The following is a 16,602-nucleotide window of genomic DNA, read 5'->3' as shown; positions in this document are numbered from 1 at the left end:
GTGTGGCTTCACAGTGACAGCTTTAAGAAATAAGCCTGAACTGAGTAAGGCACTCCTATGTAGAAGGACTGGAGTTGTAAGACCCATATAACATGGAGCTTGCTTTCACACTTCTAGGGACAGCCAGAGAGGAAACCTGAATGAATGAAAGTCCTTCCAATACCTGAAGCGGGAACAAGGAGGTCAGTGTCATACTCTGTTGCTCCAGTGTTGCCACAAGCCTCTAATAATCCTGATGCTAAATAGGGGACTGATAAGCAGATTGCTGAGCCCAGTGTTTCTTGGCGCCTTCACTTATTTCATGCACCTTATGAATTGGAAGAAAGTAAGTGCACACAGCACTAGGGGGAGGTAGGCCTCTTTACTTCTTCATGCAATGAGACCTCACTTGTTGACTCCACAGCCTCCTTCTTGGCAACATGCCATGTGCAAAAAACGGACTGTACTCAGCTCTTTAGGGGGAAGAGAGAGGGGACACATTGTCTCTGCAATGCACTGAGACATGGTCAGCTGACCCACATCTATGGAGGGAGATGTGCTCCAACTCTTAAGGCAAAACCTACAGGGCACAGGAACACAAGTAGACTAGCTCAATCTGAAGGGAACGTTGATGCCAAATGGGAAGCTGGGCGCAATTGTGCAACAACTTCTGAAATAATACAACTGGTCCCAGAATCACCCTAGCCACCAGAGCCTCTAGCCCTCATTGCCTCGTCCTTAAAATCTAGTTTGGGCTAAAAGGTAAAGTTAGATACTAAGAATAAAAGATTGTACAACCCAGCACTTTCACCATCCCCAGGGTTACAGGTGCAACTTGTGTAGTGTGGCTTCAATATTTGAGTGTATAGGGCCCCAGGTAGGATAACCTGCTGCCTCAATGGCAGAACATTTGGGGCCTTATTTATACTTTTTGGTGCAAAACTGCACTAAGGCAGTTTTGCCCCAAAACGTTTTGCACTGGCTTGCACTATTTTTTAGCACCAGCTGGGCACCATATTTATGGAATGGTGCAAGCCGGTGCAAAGGGTAGGCTAGCTTAAAAAAAATGACATTAGGCAGTTTTGAGTCAAAATAAATGATTCTGACCAGATTAGCATAATTTTTTTACGCTAAGCAGCATATTTATACTCTGTTTGCACTGAATTAGCGTCATTTTTGTTTTACTCTAATTCAGTGCAAAACTAACTCCATATTTATACTTTGGTGCTAGACCCGTCTAGCACCAAATTTATGGAGTTAAAGTCATTTTTTGGAAGTGGAAACCTACCTTGCCTTAATGAGATGCAAGGTAGGCATTCCCGTGCAAAAAAATGACTCTATGGCCTTAACACCATATTTATACTCCCATGTAAAAATGGTGCAAGGGAGGGAGGAGGGGTCAAAAAATGGGGCAAAGCTTGCTTTGCCCCATTTTTTAAGACCTGGGTCAGGGCAGGCGTTATGGGACCCGTGGCCCTATTTCCATGGTGGAACACCATGGAATAAGCCCAGAGGTGCCCTCCCTAGGCCCTAGGGGCACCCCCACCCACACTAGAGGGACTGCGAGGATGGGGGACCCCATCCCAGGTAAGTACAGGTAAGTGCATTTTATTTTTGAAAGTGCCATAGGGGGCCCTGAAATGGGCCCCCATACATGGCACAGGGTGCAATGGCCATGCCCAGGGGACCCCTGTCCTCTGTGCAGGCCACATGGGTGGTGGGCATGACTCCTGGCAGGAGTCATGTGGCATGGTAGGTTTAGCACCATAAAATGACGCTAATCTGGTTAGAGTCATTTTATTTTACTCTAACCTGCCTAAAGCCATTTTTTGGTGCTAAACCCTCTTCTTCCATACTGCCAGCCCCACCCGACTAAATTCATTTTTTTAAACTCTAGCCTACCCTTTGCACCGGCTTGCACCATTCCATAAATATGGTGCCCGGCTGGTGCACAGAAATGGTGCAAGCCGGTGCTAAACTTTTTGGTGCAAAACTGAGTTAGTGCAGTTTTGCAGCAAAAAGTATAAATAAGGGCCAATATTTTGTAAGTTTGCGCCACTTTTGTGTCATAAAATGACGTCAATGCGGTGCAAAAAAAGTTTAAATCAGGGCCTTGGTGCTAGATGGGTCTAGCACCAAAGTATAAATATGGAGTTAGTTTTGCACCGAATTAGAGTTTTAAAAAAATGACACTAATTCGGTGCAAACAGAGTATAAATATGCCGCAGAGTATACAGGGAGTGCAGAATTATTAGGCAAGTTGTATTTTTGAGGATTAATTTTATTATTGAACAACAACCATGTTCTCAATTAACCCAAAAAACTCATTAATATCAAAGCTGAATATTTTTGGAAGTAGTTTTTAGTTTGTTTTTAGTTTTAGCTATGTTAAGGGGATATCTGTGTGTGCAGGTGACTATTACTGTGCATAATTATTAGGCAACTCAACAAAAAAAAATATATACCCATTTCAATTATTTATTATTACCAGTGAAACCAATATAACATCTCAACATTCACAAATATACATTTCTGACATTCAAAAACAAAACAAAAAAAAAAATCAGTGACCAATATAGCCACCTTTCTTTGCAAGGACACTCAAAAGCCTGCCATCCATGGATTCTGTCAGTGTTTTGATCTGTTCACCATCAACATTGCGTGCAGCAGCAACCACAGCCTCCCAGACACTGTTCAGAGAGGTGTACTGTTTTCCCTCCTTGTAAATCTCACATTTGATGATGGACCACAGGTTCTCAATGGGGTTCAGATCAGGTGAACAAGGAGGCCATGTCATTAGATTTCCTTCTTTTATACCCTTTCTTGCCAGCCACGCTGTGGAGTACTTGGACGCGTGTGATGGAGCATTGTCCTGCATGAAAATCATGTTTTTCTTGAAGGATGCAGACTTCTTCCTGTACCACTGCTTGAAGAAGGTGTCTTCCAGGAACTGGCAGTAGGACTGGGAGTTGAGCTTGACTCCATCCTCAACCCGAAAAGGCCCCACAAGCTCATCTTTGATGATACCAGCCCAAACCAGTACTCCACCTCCACCTTGCTGGCATCTGAGTCGGACTGGAGCTCTCTGCCCTTTACCAATCCAGCCACGGGCCCATCCATCTGGCCCATCAAGACTCACTCTCATTTCATCAGTCCATAAAACCTTAGAAAAATCAGTCTTGAGATATTTCTTGGCCCAGTCTTGACGTTTCAGCTTGTGTGTCTTGTTCAGTGGTGGTCGTCTTTCAGCCTTTCTTACCTTGGCCATGTCTCTGAGTATTGCACACCTTGTGCTTTTGGGCACTCCAGTGATGTTGCAGCTCTGAAATATGGCCAAACTGGTGGCAAGTGGCATCGTGGCAGCTGCACGCTTGACTTTTCTCAGTTCATGGGCAGTTATTTTGCGCCTTGGTTTTTCCACACGCTTCTTGCGACCCTGTTGACTATTTTGAATGAAACGCTTGATTGTTCGATGATCACGCTTCAGAAGCTTTGCAATTTTAAGAGTGCTGCATCCCTCTGCAAGATATCTCACTATTTTTGACTTTTCTGAGCCTGTCAAGTCCTTCTTTTGACCCATTTTGCCAAAGGAAAGGAAGTTGCCTAATAATTATGCACACCTGATATAGGGTGTTGATGTCATTAGACCACACCCCTTCTCATTACAGAGATGCACATCACCTAATATGCTTAATTGGTAGTAGGCTTTCGAGCCTATACAGCTTGGAGTAAGACAACATGCATAAAGAGGATGATGTGGTCAAAATACTCATTTGCCTAATAATTCTGCACTCCCTGTAAATATGCCCCTAAATATGGAGTTCAGGCCATAGAGTCATTTTTTGCATGGGAACGCCTACCTTGCATCTCATTAAGGCAAAGTAGGTCTCCACTTTCAAAAAATGACTTTAACTCCATAAATTTGGTGCTAGAGGGTTCTAGCACCAAAGTATAAATATGGAGTTAGTTTTGCACCGAATTAGAGTTAAAAAAAAATGACACTAATTCGGTGCAAACAGAGTATACATATGCCCCTTGGTATCCATGGCTATAGATTGCGAAGCCCCTTCATGCACCTTTTTATTCCTCTTCCTAGAAATGAAATCCAAAGCCTTGTAGGCATACACATGTTCCAGTGATTCTGCAGGGACTTTGTACCACTGTATTGCACAAAGTGTTTACCAAACAGCACATGTAGAGGTTATGTGGATCAGTTACTACAAAAGCCTGGTGACATGGGCCACATGAATTAAAGTCAAAGCTAAAATAAGAAGCTTAGCTAAAGTAGGAAGTTGGTGAGCATTAGAGAAGTAGATTACACAACACACCACAAATGGACAGAAAGGAAATGGCAATAGTGCATAAACATGAGGTAAAACGGATAGGTGACCCTATCAAGACAGGTGAAGTGGCCAGGCAGTGTTTAGGAATAGATTGACTGGTCATACTTTTCTAACCCACTAGAACTCTAGCATAGATGGAGAACCTTAATCACTGTAAAAAAACAACATCAGAATGGATCAAGTAGGCTTTGATGTGCAATGAGTGGCTAAAGAAGAGCTGCAATTCCACAAGTTAGTTGAGAAGAGTAGGTTGTATTAATCTAGATAACCTGAAATTCCATACGTCCATTTAGTCTTTTGCTTTAGGGTTTTTCTTTTTAGGGAATCTCAGGATCTTCACTTAGGCTGTTAAAAAGGATTCACAAGGAATGAAGTAGTATATTATGTCACTAGCCAGACAGGTCATTCGTTTAACGGCTTTTAATATATTAGCTGGGCCGGGATTTAGAAGCGATCTCATCTCCTCTCACAGTAGCTGAAAGCTAAATGTAGAAGCAGTGACTCACTTAATAAAACACACAGGGCCTTATTTAATCTTTTTGGTGCAAAACTGCACTAACTCAGTTTTGCACCAAAATGTTTTGCACCGGCTTGCACCATTTTTTTGCACCAGCTGGTCACCATATTTATGGAATGGTGCAAGCTGGTGCAAAGGGTAAGCTAGCTTAAAAAAAAAATCACGTTAAAATAAATGATTCTGACCAGATTAGCATCATTTTTTGACGCTAAGGGGCATATTTATAATCTGTTTGCACTGAATTAGCGTCATTTCTTTTTTACTCTAATTCAGTGCAAAACTAACTCCATATTTATACTTTGGTGCTAGACCCGTCTAGCGCCAAATTTATGGAGTTAAAGTCATTTTTTGGAAGTGGAAACCTACCTTGCCTTAATGAGATGCACGGTAGGCGTTCCCGTGCAAAAAATGACTCTATGGCCTCTATGGAAGTAAGAATCTGTGTGGACATGCGTCTCCCAAATGCGGCTATCAAAAGAGAAAGACATTTGACACCTACGATCGACGACATTCTGGGGGAGCTCAGTGATTCGAGGTGGTTCTCGAAGCTGGACCTCCGGTCGGGGTACCACCAGCTGGTATTGGCACAGGAGTCCCGCTACATAACAACATTCTCGACTCATGTTGGGCTCCGGAGGTACAAGCGTCTAAGTTTTGGGATATCAAGTGCGGCGGAAGTATTCCAAAATGTGATTCAGGAGCTGTTGGTGGGTTTACCGGGAACCATAAATGTCAGTGACGATATCCTGGTACATGCTCCCACTGTTGCGGAACACAACGCCAGGTTACAAAAGGTCCTACAACGCATCCAGGATTCTGGACTGACTTTGCACAGACAAAAGTGTGAGTTTCTGAGAGACCGGATACAGTTTTTTTGGTTACCTGTTCTCAGCGAAAGGAGTGGCCCCTGATCCTGCGAAAGTCAACGACATTAAGGAGGCATCACCGCCCACCACTGTCACGGAAGTCAGAAGTTTTTTAGGAATGGTTAACTACTGTGGGAGATTCATAAAAGATCTATCCAATCTGACCCAACCCCTGAGGAATCTTCTCAAAACATCTGAGTCGTGGCAGTGGGGGTCTGCTGAACAAACAGCGTTTGAAACAATCAAAGAGGCGTTATCCAGTGACACTGTGCTGAAGTACTTTGACCCGAGAAGAAATACCAAAATTGCTGTTGATGCAGGACCCAAAGGGTTGGGAGCTGTACTATTGCAGGAGCAACGCGAAGGAATGTGGGCTCCTGTCGCATATGCCAGCCGTTCGCTGACTGACACTGAACAGCGGTATTCGCAGATTGAGAAGGAAGCCATTGCGGTACATTGGGGGTGCAAGCATTTCCACATTTATGTATATGGCCGCCCGTTTGTAGTTACCACTGACCACAAGCCTCTGCTTCCGTTGTTCAACGGAACTGCTTCCAAACCCCCACCAAGAATAGAGAAGTGGATGCTACAATTGCAAGATTATAGATGCCAGTTGGAGTATCGCCCGGGATCCGAAAATCCGGCTGACTACCTATCGAAGCATCCCAGAAATGCCTCAGAAGTAGAGGTCGAAGAAGCCAGAGAGACTGAAGAATATGTCCGATACGTGGCTGATCGTTCCCGGCCCTTACCTATGACCATGGGGGAAATCATACAAGCGACCAAATCGGATGAGTGTCTGCAGAAGGTAATGAAGGCTGTCCCGACCGGTCAGTGGTACCGAATCAAAAGTCAGTTACCATTATTGAACTCTGAAGCTCGACGCATCATGGAAAGCCTTTCAGGGGTAAAGGGTGAGCTTACCATTGACTCTCAAGGCTGTTTGTTAAGGGGAAGTCGTCTGGTCATCCCTTCCTCTCTTACCAGCAAAGCGATTGACTTGGCACACAATGGCCACCAGGGTATGGTCAAGACCAAGAGCCGACTCCGGTCCAAGGTGTGGTTTCCTCTCATGGACGAGAAGGTTGAGCAGGTGGTCAGGTCATGCTGATGGTGTCAGGCCACTGGTGAATCAGCGAGGCCTGTTCCTGTTGAAACTGAACCAACCCCTACCGGTCCATGGGTATCGGCGAGTCTGGATTTTGGTAGTTTGCCCGATGGTCGCCACACCATGGTGGTAATCGACGATTTTTCAAAGTATCCTGAGGTTGAAATCATTCCGGCCCTCACCGCTGCCGTGGGGATCGCTAGATTGGAAAAGATGATGGCTACTCATGGTCTCATTGCCGAGATAAAGACTGACAATGGACTGCCGTTTCAGAGCAATGAGTTTGCGGAGTACATGAAGATTACTGGCACCCGTCATCGCCGAATCACTCCGCGCTGGCCTCAGGCTAATGGTGAGGTGGAACGTTTCATGCGGACTTTAAATAAGGTAATAAGAATTGCGGTGGCTGGTGGCCAGTCTGTGGAGTATGCGATTTTTTCGTTTTTACGGAACTATCGCCAAACACCTCACTCCACCACTAGTTTGGCTCCAGGTCATGTTGCGTTTGGAAGGGCGTCTGTTGATGCGATTCCCCATCATCCTTCATGGTGTCCTCCTGAAATGGCTCGGGCTGTGGTTCAAGAGAAGAGGCGGATGTCAAATCAAAGGGTCAGCCGTGCAAGGAAGGCCACGCCTTCTGATCTGAAGGTTGGTGACCAGGTATTACTCAAGCAGACTCTGCCTGGTAGCAAGTTTCGTACACCTTTTTCGACAGTCCCGTGGAGAGTTGTTCAACGACATGGATCCGCTGTGGTTGCGCAGCGCGGAAATGACACAGTGACCCGAAATGTGTCATTGTTTAAAAAGTTTCATGGTGAGAGTGACATTCGGGAGGAAGTTGTGGAAGATACTGAGGCCAGTATTCCTGTGTGTGAGGGGCCTGAGGCGGGCATCCCAATAAGCGGATCGCTGATTGGTGTCGGAGATGGTCAAGTGTCGATCCCGTCTGAATCCGAGACTGATGGTTCCTCCACTGACCTATTGTCTAAGCGATCTGGATCTGCCGGATATGGTTTGCGGGGCAATCCTTGTCCTTCATCCCGTCTCCGGGATTATGTGTGTGATTATTGATTTACGTTTCATGATAGTACTGATTTTGGTTGTTGTGTGTTTTTTGCATTTTGGGGAGGAATGTAATGTCGCTGGCCAGTGACGTAACTGGCCAGCACATTAGTGTGCCGCTGTGGGGGTGCAATGAGGTGGGGGAAATGCCCGGATGTGTTCGGGGCATTTCCCCTCTGTTATTATGGTTATTTGGTTTGCTCCTCGGCCGGGAGCTATAAAATAAAGAAGGGCGTGGTTGGGTGCGGCAATTGCGGCGAGACACGCGGCGAGAGTAAGACCCGTGCGGACGGGCTAATCAATAGCGTGTACGCACTCGGCTGCGCCTCTAGCAAACAAAGGCCGGTTTCAAGTGTTTTCATTGCCGCGCATCGCGCGCTGTTCCCGCCGGATGTCCCAGCCCTTATAAGGGCTGAGGACATAACACAGAGGATCTTTGATTTTAATGGCTGCCACAAAGATGCATCGATTTTCAACAGAGCAATTTATTTTTTATACGTGGTGGCGCGGTTTTAATGAAAACGACTAATTGCATTAGCATTGTGTGGTTAATTTAATGAATTCAAGTTAGTGTTAGTTTAACATGAATAATGTAGGCCTAGAATTCAAAATGGTTATTGCTGCCTATCACCGTCTTGTTCATACACGCAGTCATTTTTCTGTCTTTCCACGCCATGCACTCAGCACATAATAGGAACAATGTCTAAAACACAATGTTGTTCTTTCATGCACAATGCAATGCTTCGTTCTCAAGTTTCATTATCATGCTGTGTTTGCAAAAATAAATGCTTTCTGAGGCCTCAACCCTAGGGATCACAATGTAATTTCTCATGAGAAATTAACCTTGGCTGTAATATAATTTGTACTAAGATGTCACAGAAGCACAAGGGGTGGGAACTGAATTGTAAAATGCATGTAGGACAGTGTTGATTTTAAACAGTATTTTTCTTTCTGTAGTAACACCAAAGTGCATACAGCTTATTGTATATTACTCTATAAAATGGGCTTCAACTAAGGGGTGTTGGTTTCATTGTCCCCTGCTCTTTAGAAATCAACTATGTTGGGTTGATTTCTAACGAGGTTCATTTTCTTTTCAATTTTAGCATGAGGCACTATGTCAAACTGATCTCTGATTTATGACCTATTTACTGAGATTCATCATATTTTGTTCTATTTCATGATTTGCATTTCATTCTGAATTTCATGCTTTTATATGACAAATGATTAACCGGCTGTTGCTTTGCCATTGACTTTACCTTCTATAATGTCTTTACATTTTTAATAACCCTTCATGGTTTCATTTCAATACTTGACAGTCTTCGTTGTGAAGGGTAATGTGTTTTATGTTTAAATCTGAAAGGTTATTTGATTTACATGTTGATCAAGTCCAGCTGTGGAACCCCAAAATACCACAGGGGATTAACACTGCTACCGGTTCATAAATCAGTAGCGCTTTACATTGAAAAGGAGTATTAGACCTGGCATGCTTGGTCTGGTTTTCTCCTTAACTCTTTGCCTTCAAACCTCCTGTTTTACTGTCTTTGTTTTTACTTATCTTAAAACTCTGCGCACTTTACCACTGATAACCAGTGCTACAGTGCTTGTGCTCTCCTTAAAACTTGGTAAGACTGGCTTATACCCAAATGGGCCATTTAATGAACTTCTAAGTCCCTAGTGAAGTGGCACTACCTCTGCCCAGAGCCTGTAAATTAAGGCCCATATTTATACTTTTTGACGCTAAACTGCGCTAACGCAGTTTAGCGTCAAAAAGTTTTGCGCCGTCTAACGCCATTCTGAAGCGCCATGCGGGCGCCGTATTTATGGAATGGCGTTAGACGGCGCAATCAGACCGGCGCTGCCTGGTTTGCGTGGGAAAAAACCACGTAGACCAGACAGCGCCGGCGTAGGGGGAAAATGGCGCATGGGCGTCTTAAAATGGGGCAAGTCAGGTTACGTCGAAAAAATCGTCTTAACCCGACTTGCGCCATTTTTTAACGACGCCCATCCCCCATCAACATGACTCCTATCATTGTAAAGATAGGAGTCATGCCCCCTTGCCCAATGGCCATGCCCAGGGGACTTCTGTCCCCTGGGCATGGTCATTGGGCATAGTGGCATGTAGGGGGGCACAAATCAGGCCCCCCTATGCCACAAAATATTATTAAAAAAAAAAAAAAAAAAACTTACCTGAACTTACCTGAATGTCCCTGGGGTGGGTCCCTCCAGCCTTGGGTGTCCTCCTGGGGTGGGCAAGGGTGGCAGGGGGGGTCCCTGGGGGCAGGGGAGGGCACTCTGGGCTCATTTTGAGCCCACTTGTCCCTTAACGCCATGCCTGACCCAGGCGTTAAAAAGCGGCGCAAATGCGCCGTTTTTAGCCACGCCCACTCCCGGGCGTCACTTTTGCCCGGGAGTATAAATACCACGTAAAGGCCTGGGAGTCATTTTTTAGACGGGAACGCCTCCCTTGCATATCATTAACGCAAGGAAGGGGTTCACGCTAAAAAATGACGCACATTCCGGGAACTTTGGCGCTATTCGCCTCTAACGCCATAGTATAAATATGGCGTTAGTTGGCGTTAGTTTTGCGTCGAAATTGCGTCAAAAAAAACGACGCAATTTCGGCGCAAACGGAGTATAAATATGCCCCTAAATGCTACTAGTGTGCCTTCAGCACTGACTGTGCCACCCTCGTAAGGAGCACTGTAAACATGTCTCAGGCCTGCCATTGCAGCTTGTGAGTGCAGTTCTAAACTGCCATGTCAACCTGACAAAATAAACCTTTTGCCAGGCCTAATCTTTTCTTTTTTAATACAAATAAGGGTAGACCATGGACCGCCCCCATGGCAAGATACAATGTATTTAAACATTTAGACATGTACTTTGAAGGACCGCCTGTCCTGGTAGTGAAAAACTCAATCTTGTTTTACACTGCTGCAAGGTCTACCTCTCCCGAAGAATAACATTGCAACTACCATGTTGCATTTAATAAGCTGTAGTTTCCAAATAGGAACATGTAACCAGTTCATGTTTGTAAAAATCCTAACTTATTGTGAAGTCAAATTTTTTATTACAATTTTGAAAATGCCACTTTCAGAAAGTTGGCATTTTCCTGCCTTAGCCATCTACTGTCTGCTGGCTGTCTCTGGGTCACAAGACTGGGTTGTAGTTGACAGTTGGTCTGAGTGTATTCATCCTAGACAGCCAGACACAATATGGGGCTCTGTTTTGATTGGATGGGCCATCACTGGAAAGATTGGGGGGGGAAGTTGGGCCCAGCCCCACTTACACTTGAATAGGCTGTAGTGCCTCTATACAAAGAGCTGCATACCCACTATAGTTAGTCTGAAGCCATGGCTAGGAACACAGGGCACCTTGCACTTTAAAGGCCTGTCTCTATAAGGTTTTCCCCACTTCAAAAGCAAAACTGGGTATAGATACGGGACCTCAGACACCAATTCTTCAGTACATTTCTGTACCGGAAGATACTCTGCCAGGAAGAAGCAATGCTATGCTGCTGTAGAGACTGCCACTCTGCTGGACTACTGCTCTAAAGGACTGCTGTGCTGACCTGCTGACCCTTTGCCTGGATGAGAGACGGGACCTGCATCTCTTGAATCCAGAACAACTCCAAGGGCTAGTTGGCTTGCCGCCTGATCTGAAGCCTCAGGGACACAACAGACTTCCTACAACCATGCATCTGCACCTGGGCTCTGCCATCTGTGAGTTTACCCTGCTAAGTGTCACTCCAGTCGTAGACCCTTGGAAATGGGCTTACGGTTCTCTGCCAGCCTCTGTGGATCCAGCTAAACTGACGAACTGCCTCTTCTGTGCAGTACAAAACTAAGAAGAACCAACACATCACTAGCCACGGTTGTGTGGCTTAGACCCATCACAAAGAATCTGCATCGTCTTTGCAGCCCCATTGGAACCGCCGCTGCACAATGCAACCTTGGCACAGGCCCTGGTATTCCTCGTTGACAGCAGCCTTGACAACAGGATACACATTGCAGCTCCTTGGAACTGACACATTGGCCCAACTTTACACTGCACCCTAGGTGCAGGACTTCTCATCACAAGCCATGTCAATGGGATGCTCGGCGACAATGTAAGCCCTTGCGTTGCGGCCTTGCCACATTTCAGAACCAACACATTGCTTCGGCTGAACTATGCATCTTTGACGCAGATCCTTGCAACCCTCAGCAAACCAGGATTAAAGTACTTTGTTCAGCAAACCTAACTGGATCCCTGTAGCCTGTGCACAATCCATTGTGGTCGCCCTGAACTTGTGACTTTGTCCCGGTTCAGCAAGGCCAGATATCCACAGTTGGCACTTTATGCTTTTTGGCGCTATTTTCACTAAAATCTTCAAAACTACATATCTCCATTTCTACAGCCTGGATTGTGGTGGTAGTGGTCTTGTTTCCTTCGTTATAGAAAGTTCTAATTTTCTAACTTGGTGTGGGATCCTTTGTTGTGGTGCTTTTCCTTTTATTACTGTTTGAAGTGTTGCACAAATACTTTATACATTACCTCTAAGTTGACCCTGTGCCAGGCTACCAGAGGTTTGAGCACAGGTTAAGTTAGGATTGGCTTGTGCCCCACTCTGACAAGGACTGTGGTTGATGCTTGACCAGGGCTCACACCCTAGTGAAGGAACACCCCAAACTACATCATATGCTATAGCTGACTCATCTACACTGTGTGGCTAGATTGTATTCCAGGAAGATCTGGCTTTGTTCTCGTTTTGTCAGTTATTTGCAGGATCACCATTCACTCTAGTGCGCTGCTAAGCAAACATGCTCACTGTAAGCTCTGTGCTTCCTTTTGAACCTCTTGTGCGCAGCCTATTTTGTTTAACAGACCATCATTCCTAATATCACAATGTAATTCTCAAGAAAGATCTTGATCTCAGCCGATAAATGTTCCTCTTACTGAAAACTGCAAGGCACTCTGTGTAGTTAAACATTTGTAGCTCTCATGTTATACTCCAAAATTCCAAATGAACCCCCATACATATCTGTGCAGCAAAAGTATATTCTTGAACTTACTCTGGACTTCTTTAGCCAATTCCATTTCACAAACTGCAGACTCGATATGGAAGACTCAAACTGTCAGGTTTTGTAGCTCACCCTGGTCTTCCTCACTCTACTTTCCACTGATGCTAGTGTCATATCAATTGAGGTCGATTTCAGTTCTTTGTTTGTAGGTGTACTCAGTAGGTCTCAAACTGCGACCAAAGTGAGGGACTCCTTGTCCAAACCTCGTTCAGGCTCTTTTCTATCAATCACACCTCCTAATCCGCCATCTGCCTTAGCTGGGGGTTACAAACTGAGTGCACAACAGTTTGTCCTATGCGCCTTCTTTTTATATTTCTTCCCAGCCTCCTTAGGGTTGGGTGACTACAGACAGTCACTGTTTTTTTTTTACCAGCTGTCCTAGCAAATTGGGCTCATATTTCAGTTTTAAGAGAAGGTCAACTGAAAACAGTGGTGGGTATGTTTTGTGTGTTTCAAAGGACTACTTAGCAGCTGTTAACATAAAGCAATTTAATTAACAGGTATGATATTGGGTTTAAAATTGCATTTTATTATTTCCTTAGTGCCTTGTTTGTGCTTCTGTGATTATGTTAACGAGTGCTGTCATCATGTGCCACATAGTTGATGTACAAATTGCAGTCTTTCATCTGTTTTTGTGAAATGCCCCTTTTTTTGTTTTAAAACTCTGGTTAACCTGCCTTAGGGGACATTTCTATGTATGCAAAAGTGTCACCTACAGATTAAAAACAAATACCTCACTGTATTCTGCCTGCTGCATAGGAAACATAATTCAGGCATTTGTCAAACGGGTTGCACACAGGCTTACCTTCTCCTTTGAGGTCCTTGGTGCCACAGGGCCCTCAAACTGGTGATAACCAGGTGTAGCGGGGTCGGTTCCGGTAGCCGACACCTATTAAGGCTCATCGCCCTCCACTCAGCCTCAACATTTCTTTCTCCAAAAACCATTCCTTGTAAGCCGGATGCACACGCCAGCGACATTTTGGTTCACACAAGATACTCCTCGCACCCTATTTTTCTCCCTCAAGTCACTGTCTGCCCTTTGATACCTCCATGGTTTGCTCACTGTGGGCTCCTGTCACTGTTATTGTCTCCTTTGCTTTTTGTTTCTTTTTTTGCTAGTCGCTGTGCATTTCTTTCTCTTGAGTTCTGTCCATACAGCTTTCTTATTTTCGCACTGCTCTCGAAATATAGAAGACCCTCCTACTACTCCCTAAATGTGGTGTCATTTTTTTTCCTTTGTGCGCATTATTTTCTATTCCTGGAAACGATGTATTCTAAGCAATACCCAAGTTGTTTAACACACTTTCTTTTTGACAAGAAACATACTTTTAAGAGCTTGCCATGTTTCATGCTAAATTTATGCAGCACAAATGTTTACTCGTTTATTGCAAACCTTGGGCAGGTGCTTTAGTGTATGTGGCAGTGCCGGATTAAACCCTGAGAAAGCCCCTAGGCAGTCGAAATTTCGGGGTCCTCCTCACAAATTATCTCCTAATACGCTTTTAATATTACCAACCAATAATTTTAATAAACCAATTTTATTACACAAAACTAAACATTACACATATGTAGTTTGCACCGATTAAAAAAAAAAAAAGTTTACACAAACTGACAGCTGACAGAAGATAAGCTTTTAAGAGGCAAGCTGATGTGAATATGGTGTCTATGGTTTATGTACTTCAAGTTGTTCATGGGTACATTACATCAATACAGTATTTTCCCTATAGAGTATTTAATGTAAAGGTTTTGTTTCTTTGAGCTGATTCATTTTTTTTTTTCTTTTGGAAACAAATAAAAGAAGCTTGATTGTAATTTTCTTTCAAGATCAAATCCATATTATTTTGATCTGGGCCCCTAAAAGTAGTAGGGCCCATAGGCCAGTGCCTACTTTGCCTATTTGGTAATCCGGCACTGGTATGTGGTAGGTATTAATGGTGCAACGCATTCTAGTGTAAGTGACTACCCTTCGTGCTCCACTCAAAGAGGGTCGTGACCAGTTTCAAGCTGCATGTACAGGGGGAGGATTCGTTTGTGTGACACAGACTCTGCTGCCGGGGCTTCCTCGAGATTGTGACCCTGTAAATATGGTCACTCTAGTTTCTTGATTTCCCATGTGTTCTGGCATGATGAAGAACAATGGTATATCCAAACCTTGATAAACGGGAGGCTGTAACGTCTCAGGTGCAAGATGCAGAGCGGCCAGGTCGGAGCGTGCTTTGATGGTTGCTTGAAGAATACAGAGATCTTCTGCAGAAGTGATGAAGGCTGAGCCACATAATTTCCCAATAAAAAAAGGCCTGTGCACCAAGGCGATCGGGACCAAAAGACAAAAGTAGCACGTCTAAAAAGCGAAATGTGCTTACAATCACACAGGTCACCTAATGCGAAAGCTTCAATTAGGTTTTGCAATTATATGAGAATGTAATGAACAAACGCAAGCTGCTTGTAAATGGCACTTTTTTTATTTACAAAGAAAATATTAGACCTAAAATAAATTATGTTTTAATGTTTACACTTGCACACTGCTTTAGTGTACCAATATCCATAGAGTTTTTCTTCCAAATACGAGCTCTGCAAAGTTGTGCTTTTCCAGTTTAAACAAAAAGTAATTTAGCCTCTTGCGAAGGGCCAGGGCACGTGAACTAAATGACCAGCGCTGATTGTGGGACAGCTTCAAGACCAGGGCCTGCCTGGTAGAGAGTTACAGCAAGGACAATGGTTCCCTCGGAGGAAGCTCTAAGCCTGTGCTTTCAAGATAATAAATATGTACTGACTTACAACCATGAAGAAACAATGAATTACTATACATCATACTATACGCTTTGCTCACTTTTTGCAGATATCACCTTCATTACACCATCTTTATAGCACCTACTTGTCACATTGTTTATTTTGCATCATAAGGTACATTAATTAAATAACTGCTTCTTCACTGTTACAAGTCTGGACATAATTATTGCCTGGGAAGCACAGACTCAGAGGGAACCGCTGTCCTCGCTATAATGTATACACCCGGGTTCCCAGGAATACCGGGTGACACCGTCTGAGTGCCTGGCAGAGAGGCCACAGCGTCCGACTGCAGTTGTAATATCCCCCTTGATGTTGGCATATATTTACAATAGCTGTGCTTTTACGTCTTTCTGAAATCTTAATAAAGAGGACTTGGAAAAAAAGCTATTAAAGAAAGGGCACATCTCCACTCAGTGCGAATGTTCGTCTTCGATCCGGGGCCGCTTGCGAGGGTTCGTTTCCATGCCAAGGGATGCAGTGTGTGATGCAGGAGCCTGGGTATCCCGAAAACCCTGAGGCTGAGAGAAAAAAGAAGACAAACACTTTGGTTGTATGTAACCTGGAAGCACTGGGCAGATGACACAATGTACCACCAAGTTAAGGAGGAAAATTCACAGATGGCTCGTTCACAGTGAGGTGAAGAGCAGATTTCGATTTCTGCCTACACCAAGTGTTAGACTGACATCTCTACAGACAAATGGCCAGATGTACAAGAAAGTGGTACTGATGCGCCACTTTTCTTGTGTCGCCCTTGCTCCAACTAACGGCACCGTGTGTGCGCAATACTTATAATACGGCGTACAATAAGGGTCGTTAGAACAATAGTGCCAAATTTTTATGCTATAGTGGCGCTTTGCTACACTAGCATCAAAAATTTTGA

The 16,602-nt window shown here is 44.3% G+C and overlaps 1 protein-coding gene across 1 annotated transcript in view; it reads right to left on the bottom strand.

Moving 5' to 3' along the window:
• Positions 1-15,372: 15,372 nt before the first annotated feature.
• RAD51C (RAD51 paralog C) overlaps positions 15,373-16,602 on the bottom strand; it is a 417,313-nt gene continuing 416,083 nt past the window's right edge. Inside the window, exon 9 of the mRNA XM_069226398.1 lies at positions 15,373-16,240. Within this exon, the coding sequence (XP_069082499.1) occupies positions 16,133-16,240 (108 nt within the window). The 3' untranslated portion in view covers positions 15,373-16,132. The remainder of the gene's footprint in view (positions 16,241-16,602) is intronic.

The sequence above is a fragment of the Pleurodeles waltl genome, chromosome 3_1 (assembly GCF_031143425.1).
Source record: "Pleurodeles waltl isolate 20211129_DDA chromosome 3_1, aPleWal1.hap1.20221129, whole genome shotgun sequence".
NCBI lineage: Eukaryota > Metazoa > Chordata > Amphibia > Caudata > Salamandridae > Pleurodeles > Pleurodeles waltl.
This window is presented reverse-complemented; position numbering and strand designations above follow the sequence as displayed.